Source organism: Pleurodeles waltl, chromosome 7 (assembly GCF_031143425.1).
Source record: "Pleurodeles waltl isolate 20211129_DDA chromosome 7, aPleWal1.hap1.20221129, whole genome shotgun sequence".
Lineage (NCBI taxonomy): Eukaryota > Metazoa > Chordata > Amphibia > Caudata > Salamandridae > Pleurodeles > Pleurodeles waltl.
Window position 1 is genome coordinate 46638681 of NC_090446.1, and position 23618 is coordinate 46662298.

The 23618-nt window shown below is 45.0% G+C and overlaps 1 protein-coding gene across 1 annotated transcript in view; it reads right to left on the minus strand.

The window, feature by feature from the left end:
• The window catches only part of LOC138303604 (uncharacterized), a 90814-nt gene that overhangs the window by 27793 nt on the left and 39403 nt on the right, over positions 1-23618 (minus strand). Inside the window, exons 3-4 of the mRNA XM_069242894.1 lie at positions 22620-22850; positions 4523-4753 (exon numbers count right to left, since the gene is read on the minus strand). Of these exons, the coding sequence (XP_069098995.1) occupies positions 4523-4753; positions 22620-22850 (462 nt within the window). The remainder of the gene's footprint in view (positions 1-4522; positions 4754-22619; positions 22851-23618) is intronic.

The window sequence follows — 23618 nt, forward strand, 5'->3', positions numbered from 1 at the left end:
TTTGAGAATCACAATAGAAGGAATATTATCAGAATGTATGGTCTTCCTCAGGACAATTAGCCACCAGACCCAGAAGTAGCAGTAAGCCTAGAGGGATCATAATATTTGTTTAGAAGATACTTATTTTGTAAAGGTGATATCAGTGGTGAAAATTCTGAAACAAATATCTTGGTGTGAGAACAAACTAATTTTCAAGCTCAATGCTGTGAAATCTAAGACTTCAAAAAGGAAAGAGTTTCAGAATGGGATGAAGATATGGAAACATTGAGCCCTTCCTCTAAAATAACTTTTGATGACTGTTTTACTCTTCTGAAAGTAAGACTAAGTATCTAGCTTATGTTTGTAAAACTCTGTTATGCTATGAAAAATGTCAAGCTTTTTATAGTTTAATTAGTTTGTAGATGATTCATTCAAATTTCGTCTTGTCATAGTAATGATTCCTGATATGGTTTATTCTTCAGAGGTGCCCAAATTATGTACATTTTGTCTTTCCGTATGGGTTCACCTTTGCCTGAGTGGTTCATCTATGTGAGGCATTGTTTCAGTGTCAATTATGCTGACCTGTTCTGTCTATTCTTGGTTATACTTTCAACTTTGTTTTCCTTATTACATTTTCCGTTTCTTTGTTCTGTTTTCCATCACCCCAAAGATGTTTTAATTTCCTGATTTTATTCTGTTTCACTTTCTCAGTTTATGTGCTTTGCATGCGTGATGTTCGATTTCTATGTTTTCTAATGCATGGGACAGTTTATGTCATATGACATATTGTGATTAGTTATAAATAGGAGTTATATCTTGGAGTGTTAAGTAACCCAATTAAGAGACAATTAATTGAAAAAGACTGTTATTTCTTATATCCTAATGGACACTGGTATTGTCCTGTTAGAAGACTCTCCTTTGTCCCCAGATGAAGCAGCGAAACGTAAATAATTTTTGCTTGGGACGTTCTTTGTTTCATTAGACAATGGTGCTATTATTTTGTATCACAAGTAATTAGATGTAACAATTGCGAGAAAGTACGTCTTTTTGTGTAGTCGCCTGACTTGTCGTGGATGGATAATGCTGGTTTTAGACTTCCACACATAGGGGCACTGCTGTCCAGTCACCATTGTATGTGCTCTGACCCCCTGAATGTTTTTTAACTTGGGCTAACTCTTATTTGGCATATTTAACTTCCCAGTAAGACCATAATATATGATTCAGGAAATACACTAATGGCTTGTAGAAGGCAAATGTGGCAGGCATATGGACCTATCAGTGCTTCTCACTATTGAGGTGTGAAAACTGCTAACACAGCAGAAACAAAAGCTTAGACCTTTTGGCAGGGAGACCAGGGAGTGAGGTATGTGACACATGAGCTCAGGAAGGGTAGCTAGGAAAGGTTCAGGAACTTCATTAACTTGGAAGGGACCATGGTGAGACCTGCACATTCGTATTTAAGTGTTAAGGGAGATGTAGAGAAGAGACGTTTAGCACCAGCCCATTGTGAGGGGGAACAGGTCCCAGAACCTGTTTGGTATAGATGATGAGGAGACTGCTTATTTCCTAAATACATCCCTCATTGGCACACATGCTCCCTCAAGGGGCAGACATTTTCTGCCGTAATGGATTTACCTCAGAATGGTGTACTGTAGAATAGTTTGCACTCAGGCAAACAGGATTTGCTGCAAAAGCAGACAGGTTTGCCATTGGGAACTTTTTTCTTTTTCTTTATATAGTTTTCAGATGCCACCCCACCAACTGGTTAGTACATCCTAAAAACGTGACACCTACCCACAGCTAATTAGAACATTTCTGGACCTTCAGACGAATAGAAGATAACCAGCACTAAGAGCTTTGTGGAGACCTGAAGGGCTGGAAGTGCTCCCATTTGTCACAAGAAGTAAGAAAGTGACCCCAAGTGTCATTTGGCTAACCGCCTGTGTGGCCACAGGGACACAGCAAGCCTCTAGAGGCATTTCTCCTGTAGTGCCATGCTGATCAGAAGCAGCTGGACCTGAACTGGACCCTGCTAGTGGCCTCTGCTGGAGTGAGTGCAGACCTCTAAGTGCTGTCTCTGAGATCCTGGGTGCCTTAGAAGTGACAAGAACTATTGTCACTGCTGCTTCAAAATATAAATATATTTTAGTTTAATAGCACTGGATGCAAACAAAGGTTTCAAATGTTGGAGTTTAAATTCACACTAAAATCTTTGAAATAGCATGGCATAGTTCCTAAATTTATAAATCTAATATTTATCCTTTAAGTTTCATGGTGGCTTGACCTCAACCAGACAGTGATGTCTTGTCACCCTTTTTCATTTTATAATTGCCACCATTGTTAAATATAATCAGACAGATAGAATTGGATTTTTTATGGGGGTTAAATAAGTTTGCCTCATTTTTTTCAAATAAACTGAGCTGTTTTTAGAAGTCTCATGTTATAACTTAAATTTAGAATAATCCAAGAGTCTCCCATCTAATACTTTTTGTTGAAAATTACTATTTGATCCAATTGGCTTTTCATGGAATCCTATCAATATCATCATTGTGTTGTTATCAAGTTTATGCCACTGCCATTCTTAGTTACACGTGTTGTACTGTTTACAATCATTGTAGCACTCTAGGTTCATGGAAAGAAATTGAGAAATAAACGTTCCATATAGATGAAAAAGGGTAAAATTGTGCACTTATGAAATTGAAAAAATCAGGCTTTGTGGACTGGTCTTTCAATATGTAGTCTAAACTCAGATTAAGAGTACAAAATGGTCACAATTTGAATTCCTGCATTATTAAATAATGTGTTCAAATACCCTAAGGGCATGCTCAAATCTAATTGCTGTCTGAAGGTCATTTAAGTAACAGGAGTAATTAGAGTCCAAATCTAGGAGTCTCTAAGCAAGTAAAACAATGTGTTTCTGTCCGCTGAAAAATTGTAGAGCCAATGATTCTGAGACTTCGAAGATGGAGTAATTAGTGTTACTAAGGCTGAATCATTGATGCATGATAGCAGGAACCCACCTTGGTGGTCTTGGCACATTTGTTGAAAGGCGTGGGTACCAAACTATTGATAATACGGATAAGTCAGAATTAGAGCTGTAAACCTGTGAATTACGTGGTTAGCCCATTTGTTAGGGAAGCTCCGCAGCAGTGGTAGGACCAGAGGTGTACCACAGGCACCTGCAGTCCCTGTGGTGCAAGGGCCCCTCCACCTTCACTGGCCCCCATTCAGTGTCAGGACTATGAGCATTGGTAAACATGAAAATCTCTGGGACCATTCAACACATTCTGTAGAAGGGCCCCATCATTTTATGTCGCACCATCGAACGGGACCTGGGAACTCACACAGTGTTACTGTCTTCAGCTAGGTGTGAGTATATTTTCAGATGGGTGTTGTGTTCGTAAGTGTTGCCATGCTTCTTTTAGGATTCATTTACCTCAAGTTTTTCTGAGTTATCATCAGTGTAGAGAGTTCCATGCAGGGAAACATCTAATGCAGGAGCTGCCCTTGGGACGGAAAAGGGGTGGGGGCGGGGCGGCGGGGCACATGGAAGAGGAGGGGTGTGGGAGAGGGACACAGCAAAAAAAAAAGTAAAAATAAGCACCATGTTGTGCTGCGCCACGCCTCGATGCTCCCATCTGCTCCTCGACTGGACTGCAGGCACAGGCTCCCAGCCTGCCCTGCTTGCAATCCTAACGCTGCTTTCATGCTGCTGGCATGATTGGACAGAACGCCTAGCCAGGGAACTCTGTGGCAGAGTGGAAGTCTCTGCCTGCTGTCTCCAATCCACAACACAGTGCCTGCATTGCTGGGTTGGAGAGAGCCCAGTGTGCATGTGTGTTTGACTAGCCTGAGACGGCCGGACAAACATACATGCACACTGAGGGTAGTGCTGTGCACGCCCCCTTGTCCCTGTCACAACCCCAAGGTCCTGCACCTTTTACTATAAAACAATAATAAACATTGTTTATTATTGTTTTAAAGTAAAAGTTTTGCAGTTGTTGCTGCTGGCGGGGGGGAGGGGAGGCAACGCTCCTCCTCCCTAGCAGAGGAGCCACCCCTGCTCCAATGTCGATTGGTCTGCGGATAGTCTCTGGTGCCTAAAGAAATGAGCGTGTGTGGTATTTATGTGACAACAAATTTTATCTAAGAAATGTTATTGATTAACCTACACTTTGAAATGTACTAGATGGTGCAATCTAGTGGCCAGTACTAGGATGTAATGGTTACGTCCGTGACGCCTCAGCGCCGCAGCCACAAACGTGACATTATGTCCTTGGCACCCAAGGGGTTAAAAGATTTGCTTAATAACATCAACCAATTCCAAAGCTGCAGACAAAATTCTTTTTAGAAGGCTCTGTCAGTAATTTCAACTAATTTCAGTCCAGCAGACACAAATATGTTCAAGTGGTTCTGCTAGTACAGTCTATCAGTTTCAGTCATACTGACACAAACCTGTTAAGACCCCCATGTCCATTTCTAAGGACTGAAGACATGTAGTGCGAGCAGACAAATATTTACAGATTGATTCAATCGCTCTTACTTCAAACTGTTGGACTAAAGACAACTTCCTCTTTTCCTGTATTGTGGTCATCATTTCATTCAGCGATAACATGTGCTTAGACAATTTGGTGATGGATTCATTCAACAAGTGCAGGAATTCCTTCTCTTCTTTCTCCAGTTTGGAGAGAAAGTGTATTTTCTCTTTTTCCAGCAACTCTTGAAGCTCTTTAAATTCTATTTCAATCCTTTCCCGCTCATTCTTCATTTTAATCTTAGAAGAGAGAGAAAATGAGCAAAGAAACTGTCAAAATGCTTTGCTGGACCTGCTGGTTTACAAAATAAACTACAATTATGTACAGTAGGACAAATACTGAGCTGCTGATGTTCCCTCTTACACACAAAGGAAAGTTCAATTTTCACAACAAAGTTAGCATTTTACTCCAGTAGGTTTGCAATATGTGTTCACCTTCTTTTAAATTCACAAAGGTTTTCAGGAGTGTTCCTGAGAAACTGTGGTAGCAACAAGTGCTCATGAGTACCTCACGCATTCTATTTCAAATTTCTGTTTAAGACTCTGCATGAACATTTTGCATTACTCAGTAGTGTTCGCCATGGGCACAGTTATAGTTAGTACCAGGTTAGGCTATGATGCTTCCTCTTACCTGGAGGGAGCAGAGAAAAAAGCTGTTCCCACTGCATGGGAGGAAAGCAACAAAGCGGGATTCGACTGCACCTTGGAAGGGTGCTGGCTGGGGAGCGGGTAGAGCCGCAGGGGCATTGCGACTCACACAGCAGTCCCCAACATATACTAATGACATGGGACTTCCAGGTGGCATTGGGGCACCCAAGGTCATAAATGACCTGCTCCCACTGGCACATTGTATGGGCACTGGCTGAGGAGGCAGCATGTGCTCATAAACACCTCACCTATTCTTTTTAGAATTTATTTTAAAGACTTTGCAGTCTGCCACCAAATCAACAAAGACATGGCAGTAGCCATTTTAGGAATTACACTCAGATTGTTCTGGAAACAGAGTTAAAAAAGAAAGGTGGGGCTAAGCCTTAACCTCTAGGGAGTGAGGGGAGTCCCAGAGGAATCCCTGCTAAGGCCAAAAACATAATTTGTTTAATGGTAGCAAAGATCATCTCCCAGATATTTTGAATCCTAACCCCCCTGAGTGGGCCAGGGCCTGGGGGATTGGTGCATTTGAAAATATTTGGGAGGGGGCATGCAGCCTGTCCTCCCTGAGGCATTTGGAGGCCCCAGAGGCCCCAACCCTCAGGGCCAATTTACTTATTTGGAGGAGGAGCGGGTCTGATGGTAGAAGTGACTTGGGGCAGCATTCTCCACACATTGCTGTTTCTACGTGGGAGAGTTTGAGCAGGTAATTAAGTAACTGCCTGCACTCTTCAGGGCTGGGAACACAGCTTCGTTCTCTCATGGTGGCAGCACAGAAAAGTCTGCACCTGCCTGAATGGAGCAAAACAACATAGCTAGCTCCCTCTGCACCCAAGATGGGTGTTGGCTGGGGAGCTGGAATGGGCCTCAGGGGCCATGGAATCCACTCGTGGCCCCAAAGTTAATATAATGTGAGACACCCAACAAAATACCCAAAAATTGAATAATAATATATGAGTGGCAGGAGACGCTCATCTATTATTCACTGCTCCAGGCAAAGAGCGCCCCATAATGCCATGCAAGGAATGTATAGTAATATTTTGTTATCTTGGTGGTGCTCCCTAGAAGGGGAGTGCATTTGTTTAATGTTAAGGAGGCCTTCAGGGAGTGCAGCAGGCCATCCAGAAACAGAAAATACAACAGTAAGTTACCTGGGTGATTGAATCTCTGACTCCAGGACAGATTACCATAATACCACAATAAAGCTATCCAAGCTGGAGCTGTTCAGTGGAGGGACCATTTATGGTTGGTCCTAGAGTTGCACTTTGTGGCCTAAAAAATGTTAAAAAGGACTCAAAGAGTTCTTATTGTTTGATTACCATTATTGGTGAATGTTTAACAAAGCTAATATATTTGATTTATATATCTTGATGTGCTGACTCTTTCATTGCTCGCCATGCACTGCTAGTTACCCCATGTGTTACATCACTCCTGAGATGTTCTATGACATCACTGATAACATCACTGCAACATCTGAAATTACATCATTGATGACAACACTGTGCATTGCTAGGGCACAAGTTATAATTACTTTAGGGCACAAGTTATTGTTACTTTAGATAACTATAAGTTGTGAATTTCAGTTGTTTTATTAGTTTTAACTGGCATGTTTTAACTGACATTTTTACCTAACTATAACATCCTGTCAACTTTTGTTTTTTTTCAGTGAAAGTGTAAATATACATAAGGCACCATAGTGCAAGGGTGCCTGCGTTGTAAGGAGCATTATTTTTGCCTCAGGGGATTGTTTTTGTGAAGGAAGGTGCAACAGTCCACTGTGGCATTTTCCTCCTTCTATCCATGCGGCAGATTGCAGCACACATAGAGGAAACAGATTAAGACTAATAAAGGTATTTCTCCGTGCTACGCTTTATCTGGGAAGGTGGATTATTTTGGTGCATTCCCAGGTCTACCACTTCTGGGAAATCTGAGAATGCATCAGAATCCATGGATGTTGCATTGGAACACCCATGCAACACCCATGAAACGTCTCCCTGAGGCAGCAATTTGTGCTGTGTGCTTTACTCCAGATTCATGAAGCCACTCAGGGCCACACAAATTGACCTTGAGTAGCTTCATAAATCAAATTGTGGGCCTACGTCGCTCATATAACACTTTGCCTGGTGCAAAAATGACACAACCCCAGTTATAAATATGCCCCATAGAATATATGCATATAAATATATGTAGCACATTTTCATTGTGTATTGCTGTATGACATTTTTCACACTCATTGAGGATTTTCCTTCCTAAATTGCTCACTCGCCATGTGTAAAAGAAAAATTACTAACTACTGTCACTAAACATTTTTTAAATTATGAACATGGAGTTACATTCATACTCCAGTCAAAAGTATGCAAAACTGCAGGGTTTAAAGAAACCCCAAACCTTGTCTTTTTGAACAGAAGATCAACAAGCCAAGAAGCCAAAAACCCACATAATACATGTAATACAACCTTGAGTAAATAGGATACAGAAACACTGTTTATCCCATTTTGGCTTCAAAACTCCAAACAATGGGAAAGTGAGATGCTGTTCCTAAGTCCTGACTGCAGCAATTCTGTGAGGATCTGCATCTGTGAAAATCTTTACATTGCTCTCTTTCTCCTGCAAAGAGATCTGTTGCAAAAGGGAAGCTTTGTGACACCTTTTATATCTCAAATCTTGATGAGGTCTAAGAGGTCGCATTTCTGATGGATACAACTACCTGTGGATTCCTCACCTTATGAATTCTCCCAATGCGCAAGCATTCGACGGAAATTTTTCTTCCCAGCACTTCACGTCGACAAGGACGTCATAATTGCACGACTCAGCACGCGCCTCCGTCTGACGTTATCATGGCAATAGTAGGTCCTCGCCGGCATGGTGACGTGCCTTTGACGCTAACGGTTTTCTCCTAGCTCTCGGGGAGCTACTGTTTCGAAGGTGTCTTTTTGTCTCTCGTTACAATGTCTCCTCCTAGAAAGTCAAGGTTTAAACCTTCTTGTGAGTGCAGGGTCGTATGTCTTTTACGGACCCTCACGATGACTACTTATGGTGTCTATGTTCAGAGCATGACGTGGTGGATTGTGTGTCCTCCCAAAGGATGAATCAGAAGGCGCTAAAGGAGAGAGAAGCCAAACTTTTTATGGCTAAAGCAAAGAAAGGGCACAGAAGTCATCGGAGATCGTCTTTCTATAACTCATCAAAGAAGCATAAGAAGCAGCGCCGGCATGACTCTCAACGCTGTTCGGCTAGAGGTCGTTCACGATCCAGGTCTCCATCTAGCCGGCGTCGTGCGACATGGGAGGTTAGTCCTACTGTGACCCCACAGCCTCAAAGTCCTCAGACTTCTCTGGCGCCATCGGTCTTCGAGGTGGTTGGGCCTCAAGAGAGTTCTCGCTTTTCGCCTGGGGGGCAGGTTTCTGATGCCCAGCTGACACAAGTGCTGCAGGAAGATCAGCAATATCCTGCCTTCCCTGCTCCGGGAGCGGATCCGGCGGCATTTTTAAATGCTATGTTCAGCATGTTTAATGCTATGGCCCCTGCTGGTGCACCGGCTGGTCCCACTGGTCCTTTGGCATTCTCCTTGGGCTCTCCGGCTCTATATAAGTCATGCCTTTTTTTCCGGCTGAGCGGGCCGGTTCGGCACCAATGACATTGTCTCATAGACCTGCGGCGACGATTACATCGCCTCATGGGCCTACGGCACTGATTTCTTGGCCTTATAAGCCTGTGGCACCGAGGACGTCGCCTCATACACAGTCGAAGCCGGTGACGGGACCTCACATGTCCACGGCACCGATAGGATCAGCTCCGGCGCCGGATGGATCACGATTGGATTGGAGTGTGTCTCCTTTTTCTCGTGGTCCACATCTATTGGTCCTGAAGCTGGTGTCGTCGACGTTGGCTAACTCTATGTCAGCGCCGAGGTTGTAGGCCAGGTTGAGGTCGCGGAGGAGAGCATTGAGGCTCTTGGAAGAACAGGAGTACCAGAGGCAGCTGCTGAAAAAAGGAGAGATTGGTGAGCCCTTGGGAGAATATCAGGGCCTAGACTCAGCAAGTGGGCTGGACACTTCCCCTGAATGGGATCTTGCATCTCTAGGGGAGTTTACAGAGGAAGCAGGTTCTTTCCATTCTGGGTCAGAAAGGCGGTAGATTTCTTGGACCTTCCATTACCGGCTGCTGAAGTTAAAACAAACATTTTGACAGAGGTCCTGCATCCTTCTTTGGCTTCAGCAGAACCCTTGCTTCCATTTAATGATGGTCTGATGGAGCCTAGAGGAAGCCTGTGACATCGCCAGCGGTAAACAGAGCTGTTGCAAGACGGTACAGGGTGGCTCTGGGAGATCTGGGATTTTTAATGCAGCATCCGACTCCGGAGAGTTTAGTGGTCCATGCCTCCTGTTCGGCACGTTCTACACCAGGCTCTTTCCCTGGTACTCCTTCGGACAGGGAATCCAAGAGGATGGAGCAGTCGACTAAGAAGACTTTTCATCCTGCAGTATGGCCTTAAATCGGTCAATGCTACCTTTGTGTGAGGTAGATATGTGCACGCTCTGATGGATGTGGCTAAAGCTGTAGTTCCTGACTTACCACAGGATATGCAGGGGCAGTTCAGTGAGCTCCTCTCAGACGCTCAAGCTGCCGCTAAGCAGATCATCCAGTCTGGTCTGATACTACAGATTCAGTGGCCAGGGCGATGGGTACTTCAATCTCTACCAGGACACATGTGTGGCTGAAGTCTTCTGGCTTTTCTACGGATGTCCAGACCACTTTATTGGACCTGCCTTTCGACGGGGAAAAAGTGTTTGGAGCCAAAGCTGACTCTGCCTTAGAGCGCTTCAAGGACAGTAGGGCCACAGCGAAGTCTTTGTGTTTTCAGGCTTCCACTACTACCCCTTTCAGGTCCTTTCAGAGGTTTAGGGGATTAGGGCGTGGAGCCGCTTATCGTGGAAGACCCCAGTCCACAGTCCAACAGCCTGCCAGCCTTCCATAAAGATTCTTTAGAGGGCAGGGGAGAGTTCGGTTAAGAGGAGCCACACAGCAGCACCCTGCATCATCCTCTTCCTCTGGGGGGGCACAACAAGGAAAGCAGCCCTAGTATTCTACCCATTTTGCGTCACACTTCTCCTGTAGGCGGAAGGTTACTTCTTTTTCTCTGCAAGTGGGAGTTGGTCACATCGGACTCCTGGGTTCTAAATATTGTGAGGAAAGGATATGCCCTTCTTTTTTGGGAGTTTCCCCCTCCTACCCCTCCCCGTCCTTCGTTTTGTTCAGAAGACCATTTCCTGTTGTTGCAGCAGAAGGTTCTAGTCCTGTTATCGAAAGCAGTGGAGTTGGTTCCAGAGCAGGAAAGGGGTCAGGGTTGTTATTCAAGATATTTCCTGATCCCCAAGAAGGATGCTCGATTGAGGCCTATTCTGGATTTGATGATTTTGAATTGGTTCCTCAAGCAGGAGAAATTCAGATGCTGACTCTGGCGCAGGTGCTTCTGGCGTTGAACAAAGAGGATTGGATGGTGTCTGTCGACTTGCAGGATGCTTATTTTCATATCATTATTCTCAAGTTGCACAGGAAGTATCTCTGGTTTGCGGTGGGGTCGCAACACTACAAGTCTGTGATCCTTCCTTTTGGTCTTACTTAAGCACCTCAAGTCTTCACGAAGGTGATGGCGGTGGTTGCAGAAAGTCTCAGGAGGAAGGGAATATTGGTATTCCCTTACCTGGACAATTGGTTTATCAAAGCCAGCTCTCCAGAGCTCGTGCTGCATCACCTGCAAATGAAAACTCAGTTGCTGTTCGACCTGGGCTTTTCGGTATATGTGCCCAGATCTCACCTAGAGCCCTCTCAGTGCCTCCTGTTCATAGGGGCAGTACTGGACACAACACTGAATCAGGCCTATCCTCCGCCTCAGCGCATTCAGGACATTCAGGCGTTGACTATAATGTTTCTAAATGGAGCGGTTGTTCCAGTCCTCAATGTCCTACGTCTGCTCGGTCTGTTCGCTTCTTGCATTCTATTGGTCACTCATGCATGCTGGCACATGAGGGCTCTTCAGTGGTCCCTCCGCAAGCAGTGGTTTCAACACAAAGGGGATCTCCAGGAGTTGATAACCATCTCCAGAGAAGCTGCAGTGGATCTACGATGGTGGGCTGTGAACTGCAACCTTTCCCAAGGAAGGCCGTTTTCCACTGCTTCCACTCTAGGGTGGGGAGCTCATCTGGGGGACCTGGGGATAAAAGGTCTTTGGTCTCCAGTAGAACAGATGTTTCACATCAATACGTTAGAACTGCCGGCGATACGTCTGGCTCTCAAGCCCTTCCTCCCGTCCCTTTGCTGTCAGTCAGTTCAAACCTTGATAGACAACACTATCGCAATGTGGTATATCAACAAGCAGGGCGGAGTAGGGTTGTACCTTCTCTGCAGAGAGGCTCTGCGACTCTGGTCCTTGGCTCAGGACCATCGGATCTGCATAGTAGCAAACCATATGGCCGGAGTTCTCAATGTACATGCGAACAGTCTCAGTCGGTATTTCTTGGCCGATCACGAGTGGCGTCTCCATCCAGATCTGGTCCTTTACATCTTCCGGATGTGGGGTTTTCCACAGATAGACCTATTTGCCACTCGGGAGAACGTGCACTGCCCATCGTTCTGCAGCCTCCAGTTTCCAGTCAAGGAACATTGGGGGACGCGTTTCAGATGTCTTGGTACGGCCAGTTACTTTATGCGTTTTCCCCCATGCCCATGATTCCTCGGGTCCTGAGGAAGATGCGCCAAGACCAGATTCCAGTCATTTTAACAGCTCCAGATTGGCCAAGAAGGGTGTGGTACGCAGACCTTCTTCAACTCCCACTGTGCCCTCCGCTCTGTCTCCCTCACAGGGCAGACCTCCTCTCGCAGTCGCAGGGGCAGGCTCTACACCCCCACCTCCAGAGCCTGCACCTACATGCCTGGAGATTGAACGGGGCAATCTGAGTTCCTTTTCTCTCCCACCAGAAGTGGAGGATGTTACTTTATCGGCCAGGCGACACTCCACCAAGTCTGTTTATGCCGGCAGATGGGCGAAATTTGTGGTTTGGTGTGGAGAGAGACAAATTGATCCTTTGAAAGCCCATTTGTCTGATGTTTGCTTTGACTTTAGCACAGAAGGGTTGTGCAGTTGCGACGATCAAGGGCTATTTGTCAGCGCTGTCGGCCTTTCTGTGCCTTCCTGATCAACCTTCATTGTTTAAGTCCCCTATAGTTGTTAGGTTCTTAAAAGATCTAACTAATAGGTTTCCTCCCACACCGTTTGTCATGCCTCAGTGGGATTTAAATTTGGTTCTTACTTTCTTAATGGGTTTCCCGTTTGAGCCTATGCATTCTTGCCTGTTAAGGTTTTTGGTTTTAAAAACAGTTTTCCTCACTGCTATCACGTCTGTGAGGCACGTGAGTGAGCTCCAGGCCTTAGGGGGTCATTACAACCTCGGCGGTCTTTTTACAAGACCCCCGAGGGACCGCCGTGCGGAAGACTGCCAGTAGTGGTGGTTTGCCGCTCAGCGTATTATTACTGTTGGCTGCTCTCTGTCCTTTTTACGACGGAGAGCCACCAACAGCCATACTGGCGGGCGGCGTGGAAGTGGAGGTTGCTCCACCTCCACCGCCACGCCAACAGAACACCGCCCAGCGAATCACATCCTGTGATTCGGCGCGGTGGTGTTCTGTTGGCGGTGTGGTGTCGGCGGAGCAGCCCCCATGGCTCCCGTCCCCTCCCGGAGGATAGACGGACAAGGTAAGTCGATCGTCCGTTAGGGGAGGGGAGTGGGGGGATGTTGTGTGTTGTGTGGGTGCATAGGGGTGTGCGTCTGTGTATGTAGAGGGGTGTATGTAGAGGGGGGTGTGCGTGTCTGACTGAGTGTGTGGATGTAGACATGTATGTTGGTGTGTGTGCGTGTATGTGTGTTGGTGGTGCCTGCGTGCGTGTCGTGTGTGTGTGAGTTATGTGATGTTGGGGGTCGGGGTGGGGAGGGGGGCCCTGCCACCTTTGAGGGGTTGCAGGGGTAGTGGGGGGGTAGGGGAGGGAGTTTGGGTGGGGGTAGTGGGTGGGGGAGACCCCTATCAGTGCCAGGGAAGGAATTCCCTGGCACTGATAGAGCTTACCGCCATGTATTTAATGGCGGTCCCAAACCGCATGAAATCCATGGCGGTAAGCCGGGTCCGGCAGGTTGTGATACCGCCGGCGGTATAGTGACGACTGCCGGGCGGAATGGTGAAGCGGCGGTTGACCATGGCGGTAACCGCCATGGTCAAAATCGCATTTTTTAGACCGCCAGCCTGTTGGCGGTCTTACCGCAGCTTCACCGCCGTCCGCCAGGGTTGTAATGACCCCTTTAGTGTTAAACCTCCTTTACATCATTCTATGCTGACAAAGTGGTACTGAGAACAAGGGCGGCTTTCCTTCCTGAAGTTGTCACACGTAGAATTGGCTAACCTCTGACTGGCAAATTCAACTTACCCACAAGTCCCTAGTATATGGTACCACGTGTACCCAGGGCCTGTAAGTTAAATGTCACTAGTGGACTGCAGCACTTATTGTGCCACTAGAGTGACCATGTAAAACATCACACCAGCGCCCTCATTTTGACTTTGGCGGGCGGTCCTACATCGTGATGACGCATATGCGGCCGTTCCTCTGCGGTACCTATTATGTGTCTGCTTCTGGGCCGGCGGGCGGAAACAGCGTTTCTGCCGCCGGCCCAGCGGGAAACACACCACAAAATTGAGCCAGCGGCAATGTTTGGGTGCGTTGGGTGCAACAGCACCTGTCGCGTTTTTCACTGCCCGTAAATCGATGAGCCGGTGGGGCCCCTGGCACCCCCTTTCATTCAGCCTTTGCATGGCGGTGGGACCGCCATGCAAAAGAGGAAAAGGGACTCGTAATCCAGCCCTGCCCTGGCAGATTAAGACCGCCGACACCACCAGGCCATTGGCTGGCGGCAGTCTGGCCGCGTCAGTGGTCTGACCGTGGCAGCTCTGCCACCTGCAACGGTCGTAATGTGGAGGCCGGACCGCTGCTTTGGCGGTGGTCCAACCTCCACAGCGGCGTTGGCAGGCTCATGACCGCCAGGGTAGTAATGAGGCACAAAGTCTGCTACAGCAGCCTGGCTGGGCGGTTCTAAATCTGCCATTTTGGCCTGTCAAAATCACCCTTGACTAAATCTTCCTTTTTAATGTTAGTAGAAACACCACTAAAGTAGGCATTAGCAGCCCTAAGGCAAGGTGCTTAGTATTTAAAAGTATGACATATATATTTAATGTCCTTACATGTCCTTGCAGTGAAAAAGCATGTAACCTGTTTCCACTGTAGCAAGGCTGGCTGTGCCATGGCAAACACTGGGTTACTTTATTACACTACCTTATAAAGCTTACTTCAGATTGACAGAGGCTACAAAAACACTTTAAACACTTTTTAAAATAGTTAACAAGGTCCAACTGATTGCTAAATTCAGATTTTGGTAACTATTTCAGAAATAGTGACTTTAGAAAGTCACTATTTCCTGGCCTGAAGTCTAAAAGGAACAACAGGTCAATTGGGGGGAAGGATGCGTTTCCTTCTACTTGCAGGATGGCCTGGGGGATGAGGCCACCAACTGCACAAGCTTCAAAGGGACGACCACACCAAGGCCTGCCCTTTTCTTTCCCAGGTAGTCAGGGTGGAACCAACCCCAGTGGGACAAAAACCTGTTTAAGAACTGGTTTGCAGGGGAGGTTATTAATTTCCCTAGACACACCACAGGGATATACCCAATGCTCTCCCAAGGGAAAAAACGGGTTTTGACATGTTGTGGGCAGAGAAGCGTGCGCTCGGATAGTTTAATGCCAACCCCCAGGAAGTAATGTCAAAGGGGTTAGGGCTGCCCCTGAGAACTATTTTCCTTCAGAGAGTCTCCCACACCCAGAGGGTAAATCCAAGCATAGATGTGGCACCCCTAAATACATTCTTGGGATCTCTGCTGGACATGAGAAAGAGAGAAGAAGGACTGCACCTGCTAATCCCCTGTTGGACTACAGGTGAGTGGACTACACTTACTGTACTGTATGGAGAGAACCCCCAAGGGCTGGACCTGCTCCCACCTGTACCCAGGACAGTAGAGTGGTCTTCAACAGCTGGTTGGATAGCCTCTTGTTAAGCTCCAGGAACACAAAAGTTACAAGAAGCCTGCAACTTCAGGAGCCCAGTTGGCCAGTTCCATGTGGAATTGATCTAGACCCTGCTAGTGGCTTCAGGGAGAGTGAATCCTAACCACCAAGTGGGCTCAAAAGTTCCTAGACCCTTGGCTGGTGTTAGAGTGTACTCTTTGCCCCTAAAATCTACAAGATTGGACATTTAGAGGATCATGTGCACCAGTTCCCTTAAAACACCCAGAGGATACCACCAGATCACTGCCAAACCACAGCCACCAATGTTGAACTGGTGGTCAGACTCTGATTGCCAGTTTGCCCTGCTGAGGAGTACCAGGACTTCCAGAAAATCTTCTAAGTCAGCACCTTGAGGCTCTTACCAGAAGCAAAGCTGGGCAGCTCCCCATCATCTATGATGCCTTCCTGGGCTTGGACGTCTGACTTTGATGGCTTTGAGGTTTCCTACATTGAGGTAAAGAACTTTCCTGCTAACACTAAGGCTCTCTCCAAGACACTAGACCTTGCCTGACCGCCACCACTGACTCCACCTTTGGATCCAGTCTGCAGCAGACCCTACTGTCAACCTTCGTCAACAAAGATTTTCTCCAGATAAGTTTCTAAGTGAAAAGGTAGAATTTCTTCACTGGTGATTTCCTAAGGTCCAATCCGCTGTCACTAACTTATTCACTCTCACCCTGCTGGTGGAACGAGCCATTTAAAAAAAAAAAACTACATTTATATATCTGTTTTACTGATTTAAAAGCTGCATTTTACTCTGTTCCACGAGCTATTTTATGGAGAAAACTTGGGAATCCCCCAATAAATGTTGGAGGCTTTTAAACTTCTGTATTTAAATACATGGGTACAAGTTAAATTAGGTGAAGGCTCTAGTTTGTTTCGCAGAATCATAACTTGCAATGGCCTTAAACAAGGCTGTTTGTTCGCCCCGTGTACATTTTAATCTTTTTATGTCACATTTGTTCCAGCACTTAGAAGCCATCAATGCTCACCCGTCTAAACTTGCTAACTGCCATCTTAAATATCTTCAGTACACTGACAATACAATATTACTTAGCCAAACCCATGTAGGATTGCAACAACTAATAGCTGCATTTGACAAATATATTACAGCAAATCATTTGGAAGTGAACATCTAGGAAACCAAAGTACTGGCAACAGGTCCATATGTTACCAAACGGTGAACTTGGCAAGCAAGAGGAAGGCCATTTGAGACTGTAAAGTCATATAAATATTTGGGTATCCTTTTTGATAATAAAGTCTTGCTTAAAAACCATTTTAATGTACTAAGAGCCAAAACATCATCTTCAATATTCGCTTTTTAGTCATTGCAAGATTCATTAAAATTCCAATTGTATGATCATCTTCTCAATGTTATTGAAGCCAAGTTGCTTTCGACTATTTCCTATGGCTCTCCTGTCTTGAAGGGAAAAAAACTCAGAACTATTGGACTTATTGATAATAAAGGCATGTAAATCTGTTTTTTTAATTCCAAAAGCAATTGGCCAAGCTGAAATACGGGTTGGAATTTGGTCTCCGAAGACAAACAATAGCGAGGCAGAGGTCGTTCTTGAAATGTATGCATTAACTGTTTTTATCAGAAGTTAGCTCCTTAGCAAACAACTGCTGGTATGAAATGTATCATTCTGAATATGTTGGTGCTTGGAGAGCTTATCTTAAAGAGTGCTTCCAAAGTTTCGACTTATGGGTTTTCTGACATGAATAAGCCATGTTTTAAACCGCTTTTAAACAGAAAGTTAAAATGTAACTCTTTTAATGCTGACAAGGAGGCCTTAGCTACAAAGAAGCATACCTAGACAGTGATAAATTCTTGTCAGAGACTGGAAATTGAGCTGTATTTGACCACCTATTTCCTATCAAGTATGAGGGCCAAATTTCTAAATTAGAGGTTTGGCAGATATCCCACCAAGAATGGCACCCCAAAATGGACCCAACAATGGGCATCTAGTGTCTGTAGACTGTGCGGGCGCTCGCAAGAAACTATTTTATACTGTATGTGTTTGCCCAAACCTGTTTACTGCACATCACATATTATTAAAGCCTTCATTTCTTGATGGTGGGGTGAGATCTGTCCGCCAGGCCCTTATATTGAAGTGCCTTAATCACACTGACTTTTCAGTTGATTAAGATTTTGACCATGGCAGAAAGAAAGTTTCTATCCTTACCATCATGATGTTTTCTTGTGATAAGTTTTACGCCTTTTTTTTTGTACATTTGTCCTCTATGTTTGGTTGGGTTGAGGTACTTTCTCAGGACAAGGCATTCAGCAGTTTTCCGAAAATACATTTGCATCTGCCTGAATAGGTCCTGTCAATTAAGGACATACATAGTATTGAATCACATGGCATTATTATGTATCTTAGAATTCTGATGACTTTCATGTAAGTAATATTTACAAGCACTTGGCAGTTTGAAGCAACCTGCATGGTTTTGTGTGGGCTAGGGTAAATGCAGTTTATTTTTTTTACTATAAATTTTACATGTATTAGTTTTAGTTAGATTGCTGAATGATTTTGCATGGTATTTTGATACATATTTTAGTTCTGATGGATTTTTATGCATATATTGTTTACAAGCACTTGGCACTTTTGAAGCAACCTGTTTGGTTTTCTGCATGCTAGAGAACATGTAGTTTTATTTTAACTTTGATGAGTTCCAGGTGTATAAGTCTTACTGAAAAACTGTTGAAGACACATGGTATTTATAGGGACTATTATATGATAATATGGCTGGAAATGTACTTTAATGTGTAACTTTGTGATGATTTTAATTAATCAGACAATAAAGTTTCATTCATTCATTCAATTTCTTCACTGGTACCAACCTGGTCCCTCAATCTGAAGGGCAAACCATCGTGGTCGGTCAAAAACGTTGACTTTGACCCAGACTACAGCGTTTGAGGCTCATTAATTAGTGCTTTGTGCTTTCTGTCGCTAGGTTTCTCATCATATTCATATCTCTGGCTGTCGACATCAGATGTTTGTCATTTTTGTATCTATGTAAAGATTACAATTTATTTTATTATGTTGTATCTACCAATTATGAACTGTTTATGTACTGATAAATGCTTCACTCTTGTTTCTTCTAAGTTAAGTCTGACTGCTTTGTGCTACAGCTTCCATGGGATAAGTTAAGACTTAACTTATTGAGATTGACTTGGGTCTGGTAAAGCATTGCACCATTATTAGGAACTACCATCCACTTCAACTAATAATCCACATTCTCACAGCTAGTAGCAGCAGAGTTAGAGTAGTTTGACTCACTGAATGGTGGTACAGTGACTGTGATGTGAAGGACGCTACAGACTTGAAGAGGGAGCCAGGTATTTTTCATGCAAATCAAAGGAGTAGAGAAGGGGATTGGAATGCCTACAGGTCAACTAGTCAACAAGGCCTACTGATCTACATATAGGCATGCCAAGTAGGCCAGCGATCTTAGTGTGGACCCTATAGGGAATAGGGTACAGTCTTGTGAGTATATGAATGAAAGTGCAGTACATCCCTCAACGATGTAGCTGTCATCTCATTCTTATTCTAAAGAACAAAGGCACCCAATCAACAGATGGAACCACCTACATTTTACATATTTACATACTGCAAAAGGCACCACTGATCAATTGTGAATAAGCTGTCAAATGGGACTGGCTCTACAGCTTGTACTGACATACCTTAAGGGCAAATACAAAATAAAGTTATATACATTATTTTTCTGTTTCATTGTTTTAGAAAGTGTCAGTGCAAAACTATAGAGGCTGGTAGAACAACATAGAAGGAGACAAGCAGAGTTGACAAAGTCATTCAAGTAGAAAAGCTTGGTAGAAGCAGTGAGTCTTCAGAAGTTTCCAGCCTATTCAGATGCCTGCCAAAAGCAATATATGTTGTGGAAGAGACCTGCAGTGGGAGGAACATTAGTTGTGGTGAGGCCGACCACCCATTGTGTTTGCATTTCGCTAGCCACAGGGTGAAACAGTATTTGGAGAGTGACCTTCAGCGCCTCTTCTGGTGACATGTGTCCACAAATTACTTTTATTTGTGTTTTGCCCTGGTTTTATTAGATATAGGCTCAAATTATAAGTGTGGTGGTCTTACAACCGCTACAGTCGCAGTGGCTTTCTGGACCGCCGCCAATGTGACGGTCCAATCGCCACTTTAAAACCCTGGTGGTCGGACCACCAGCTCCGTCAGAATCTTGGATCCCAGAAGTCTGGGGGTGGCAGGGCAAGCAGCACTGCCCTGGGGATTATGACCTCATTCTCCACCAGCCTTTTCATGGTGGTAACACAACCATGAAAAGGTTGATGGAGAACAGTGCATGGGCCCCACGAGTGCCCCTGCACTGCCTATGCACTTGGCATAGGCAGTGCAAGAGCCTCCATGCCCAGCACTCTCGCAATGTCCACTGTCTGCACTGCAGATAGTGAACATTGCGAGGGTGCTGGTGCACCCTGCTGGCTACAGCATTGCCACTAGCTCGATTTCGAGCCGGAGACAATGTTGTAGCCTGTTTCCCACTAGGCTGGGGATGGAAACCGAGGTTTCCACGTGCCAGCCTAGTGGAAAACTCTTAATGGGTCCGGTGGGGAGGTGGCCTGTGTGGCGCCAACTTCCCCATCAGAAGTTCGACAGACTGTGAAAACCATCAGCCGAACTCCTAATGAGGCCCATCGTCTTTCTTCACAGTGAAAAGAGTAATTCCTATTTTTTGATGCATACACTTGCTTAGAATTCTGAAGCAGATTCACATTTGGATGTAGAGTGTAAGAAGATGAATAGTAAAGAATGTATTGATACTGTATATATCTATATGCATGTAATACTTGCTATCCTCCTTCTATGACTATGACCTCTGATTGCTACTTACAGTGGTCTCCCTATATAATATATTGTTTTGTCTAAGAGTATTTGTATAGTGTTTACCACCCCTATATAAGTGATGAAGCCTTATTCATGCAGGTATCAGGCCACACTGTGTCGGTGTGTGGTTTGGATTAGTGTTGCCTTGGCTTTGAGTCTATGGGCCTGATTACAAGTTGTTCGATGTATTCCGACCTGTGCGTAAACCCGTTTATGCACAGCTCGGAATTACGAGTTGAGTGCTGTTTAATGCATCTGATAATTATCAGACATGTTAAATACCTCAACTTCAGAACATTTAGGCCCATATTAATACTTTTTGACGCAAATCAGCGCTAACGCTGATTTGCGTCAAAAGGCTTAGGGCTAACGCCATTCCAACGCGCCATCTGGGTGCCATATTTAAGGAATGGTGCAAGCCGGCGCAGCGGCCTGGTTAGCGTAAAAAAAAAATGACACTAACCGGGCAGCGCAGGCATAGGGGAAAATGGGGGTTGTGCGTCAAAAAATGGTGCAAGTCAGATTTGCGGCAAAGTTCATGCCTCAAACCGGACTTGCACCATTTGTTGACGCACAAACCCCATTGAAATTACTCCTTTGTGGACTGGTCTTTCAATATGTAGTCTAAACTCAGATTAAGGGTGCAAAATGGTCACAATTTGAATTCCTGCATTATTAAATAATGTGTTCAAATACCCTAAGGGCATGCTCAAATCTAGTTGCTGTCTGAAGGTCATTTAAGTAACAGGAGTAATTAGAGTCCAAATCTAGGAGTCTCTAAGCAAGTAAAACAATGTGTTTCTGTCCGCTGAAATATTGTAGAGCCAATGATTCTGAGACTTCGAAGATGGAGTAATTAGTGTTACTAAGGCTGAATCATTGATGCATGATAGCAGGAACCCACCTTGGTGGTCTTGGCACATTTGTTGAAAGGCGTGGGTACCAAACTATTGATAATACGGATAAGTCAGAATTAGAGCTGTAAACCTGTGAATTACGTGGTTAGCCCATTTGTTAGGGAAGCTCCGCAGCAGTGGTAGGACCAGAGGTGTACCACAGGCACCTGCAGTCCCTGTGGTGCAAGGGCCACTCCATCTTCACTGGCCCCCATTCAGTGTCAGGACTATGAACATTGGTAAACATGAAAATCTCAGGGACCATTCAACACATTCTGTAGAAGGACCCCATCATTGTATGTCGCACCATCGAACGGGACCTGGGAACTCACACAGTGTTACTGTCTTCAGCTAGGTGTGAGTATATTTTCAGATGGGTGTTGTGTTCGTAAGTGTTGCCATGCTTCTTTTAGGATTCATTTACCTCAAGTATTTCTAAGTTATCATCAGTGTAGAGAGTTCCATGCAGGGAAACATCTAATGCAGGAGCTGCCCTTGGGACGGAAAAGGGGTGGGGGCGGCGGGGCACATGGAGGAGGAGGGGTGTGGGAGAGGGACACAGCAAAAAAAAAGTAAAAATAAGCACCTTGTTGTGCCGCGCCACGCCTCGATGCTCCCATCTGCTCCTCGACTGGACTGCAGGCACAGGCTCCCAGCCTGCCCTGCTTGCAATCCTAACGCTGCTTTCATGCTGCTCGCATGATTGGACAGAACGCCTAGCCAGGGAACTCTGTGGCAGAGTGGAAATCTCTGCCTGCTGTCTCCAATCCACAACACAGTGCCTGCATTGCTGGGTTGGAGAGAGCCCAGTGTGCATGTGTGTTTGACTAGCCTGAGACGGCCGGCCAAACATACATGCACACTGAGGGTAGTGCTGTGCAAGCCCCCTTGTCCCTGTCACAACCCCAAGGTCCTGCACCTTTTACTATAAAACAATAATAAACATTGTTTATTATTGTTTTAAAGTAAAAGTTTTGCAGTTGTTGCTGCTGGCAGGTGGGGAGGGGAGGCAACGCTCCTCCTCCCTAGCAGAGGAGCCACCCCTGCTCCAATGTCGATTGGTCTGCAGATAGTCTCTGGTGCCTAAAGAAATGAGCATGTGTGGTATTTATGTGACAACAAAATTTATCTAAGAAATGTTATTGATTAACCTACACTTTGAAATGTACTAGATGGTGCAATCTAGTGGCCAGTACTAGGATGTAATGGTTATGTCCGTGACGCCTCAGCGCCGCAGCCACGGACGTAAACATTATGTCCTTGGCACCCAAGGGGTTAAAAGATTTGCTTAATAACATCAACCAATTCCAAAGCTGCAGACAAAATTCTTTTTAGAAGGCTCTGTCAATAATTTCAACTAATTTCAGTGCAGCAGACACAAATAAGTTCAACTGGTTCTGCTACTACAGTCTATCAGTTTCAGTCATACTGACACAAACCTGTTAAGACCCCCATGTCCATTTCTAAGGACTGAAGACATGTAGTGCGAGCAGACAAATAATTACAGATTGATTCAATCGCTCTTACTTCAAGCTGTTGGACTAAAGACAACTTCCTCTTTTCCTGTATTGTGGTCATCATTTCATTCAGCAACGACATGTGCTCAGACAATTTGGTGATGGATTCATTCAACAAGTGCAGGATTTCCTTCTCTTCTTTCTCCAGTTTGGAGAGAAAGTGTATTTTCTCTTTTTCCAGCAACTCTTGAAGCTCTTTAAATTCTGTTTCAATCCTTTCCCGCTCATTCTTCATTTTAATCTTAGAAGAGAGAGAAAATGAGCAAAGAAACTGTCAAAATGCTTTGCTGGACCTGCTGGTTTACAAAATAAACTACAATTATGTACAGTAGGACAAATACTGAGCTGCTGATGTTCCCTCTTACACACAAAGGAAAGTTCAATTTTCACAACAAAGTTAGCATTTTACTCCAGTAGGTGTGCAATATATGTTCACCTTTTTTTAAATTCACAAAGGTTTTCAGGAGTGTTCCTGAGAAACTGTGGTAGCAACAAGTGCTCATGAGTACCTCACGCATTCTATTTCAAATTTCTGTTTAAGACTCTGCATGAAGATTTTGCATTACTCAGTAGTGTTCGCCATGGGCACAGTTATAGTTAGTACCAGGTTAGGCTATGATGCTTCCTCTTACCTGGAGGGAGCAGAGAAAAAAGCTGTTCCCACTGCGTAGGAGGAAAGCAACAAAGCGGGTTTCGACTGCACCTTGGAAGGGTGCTGGCTGGGGAGCAGGTAGAGCCGCAGGGGCATTGCGACTCACACAGCAGTCCCCAACATATACTAATGACATGGGTCTCCCGGGTGGCATTGGGGCACCCAAGGTAATAAATGACCTGCTCCCACTTGCACATTGTATGGGTACTGGCTGAGGAGGCAGCATGTGCTCATAAACACCTCACCTATTCTTTTTAGAATTTATTTTAAAGACTTTGCAGTCTGCCACCAAATCAACAAAGTCCCAGAGGAATCCCTGCTAAGGCCAAAAACATAATTTGTTTAATGGTAGCAAAA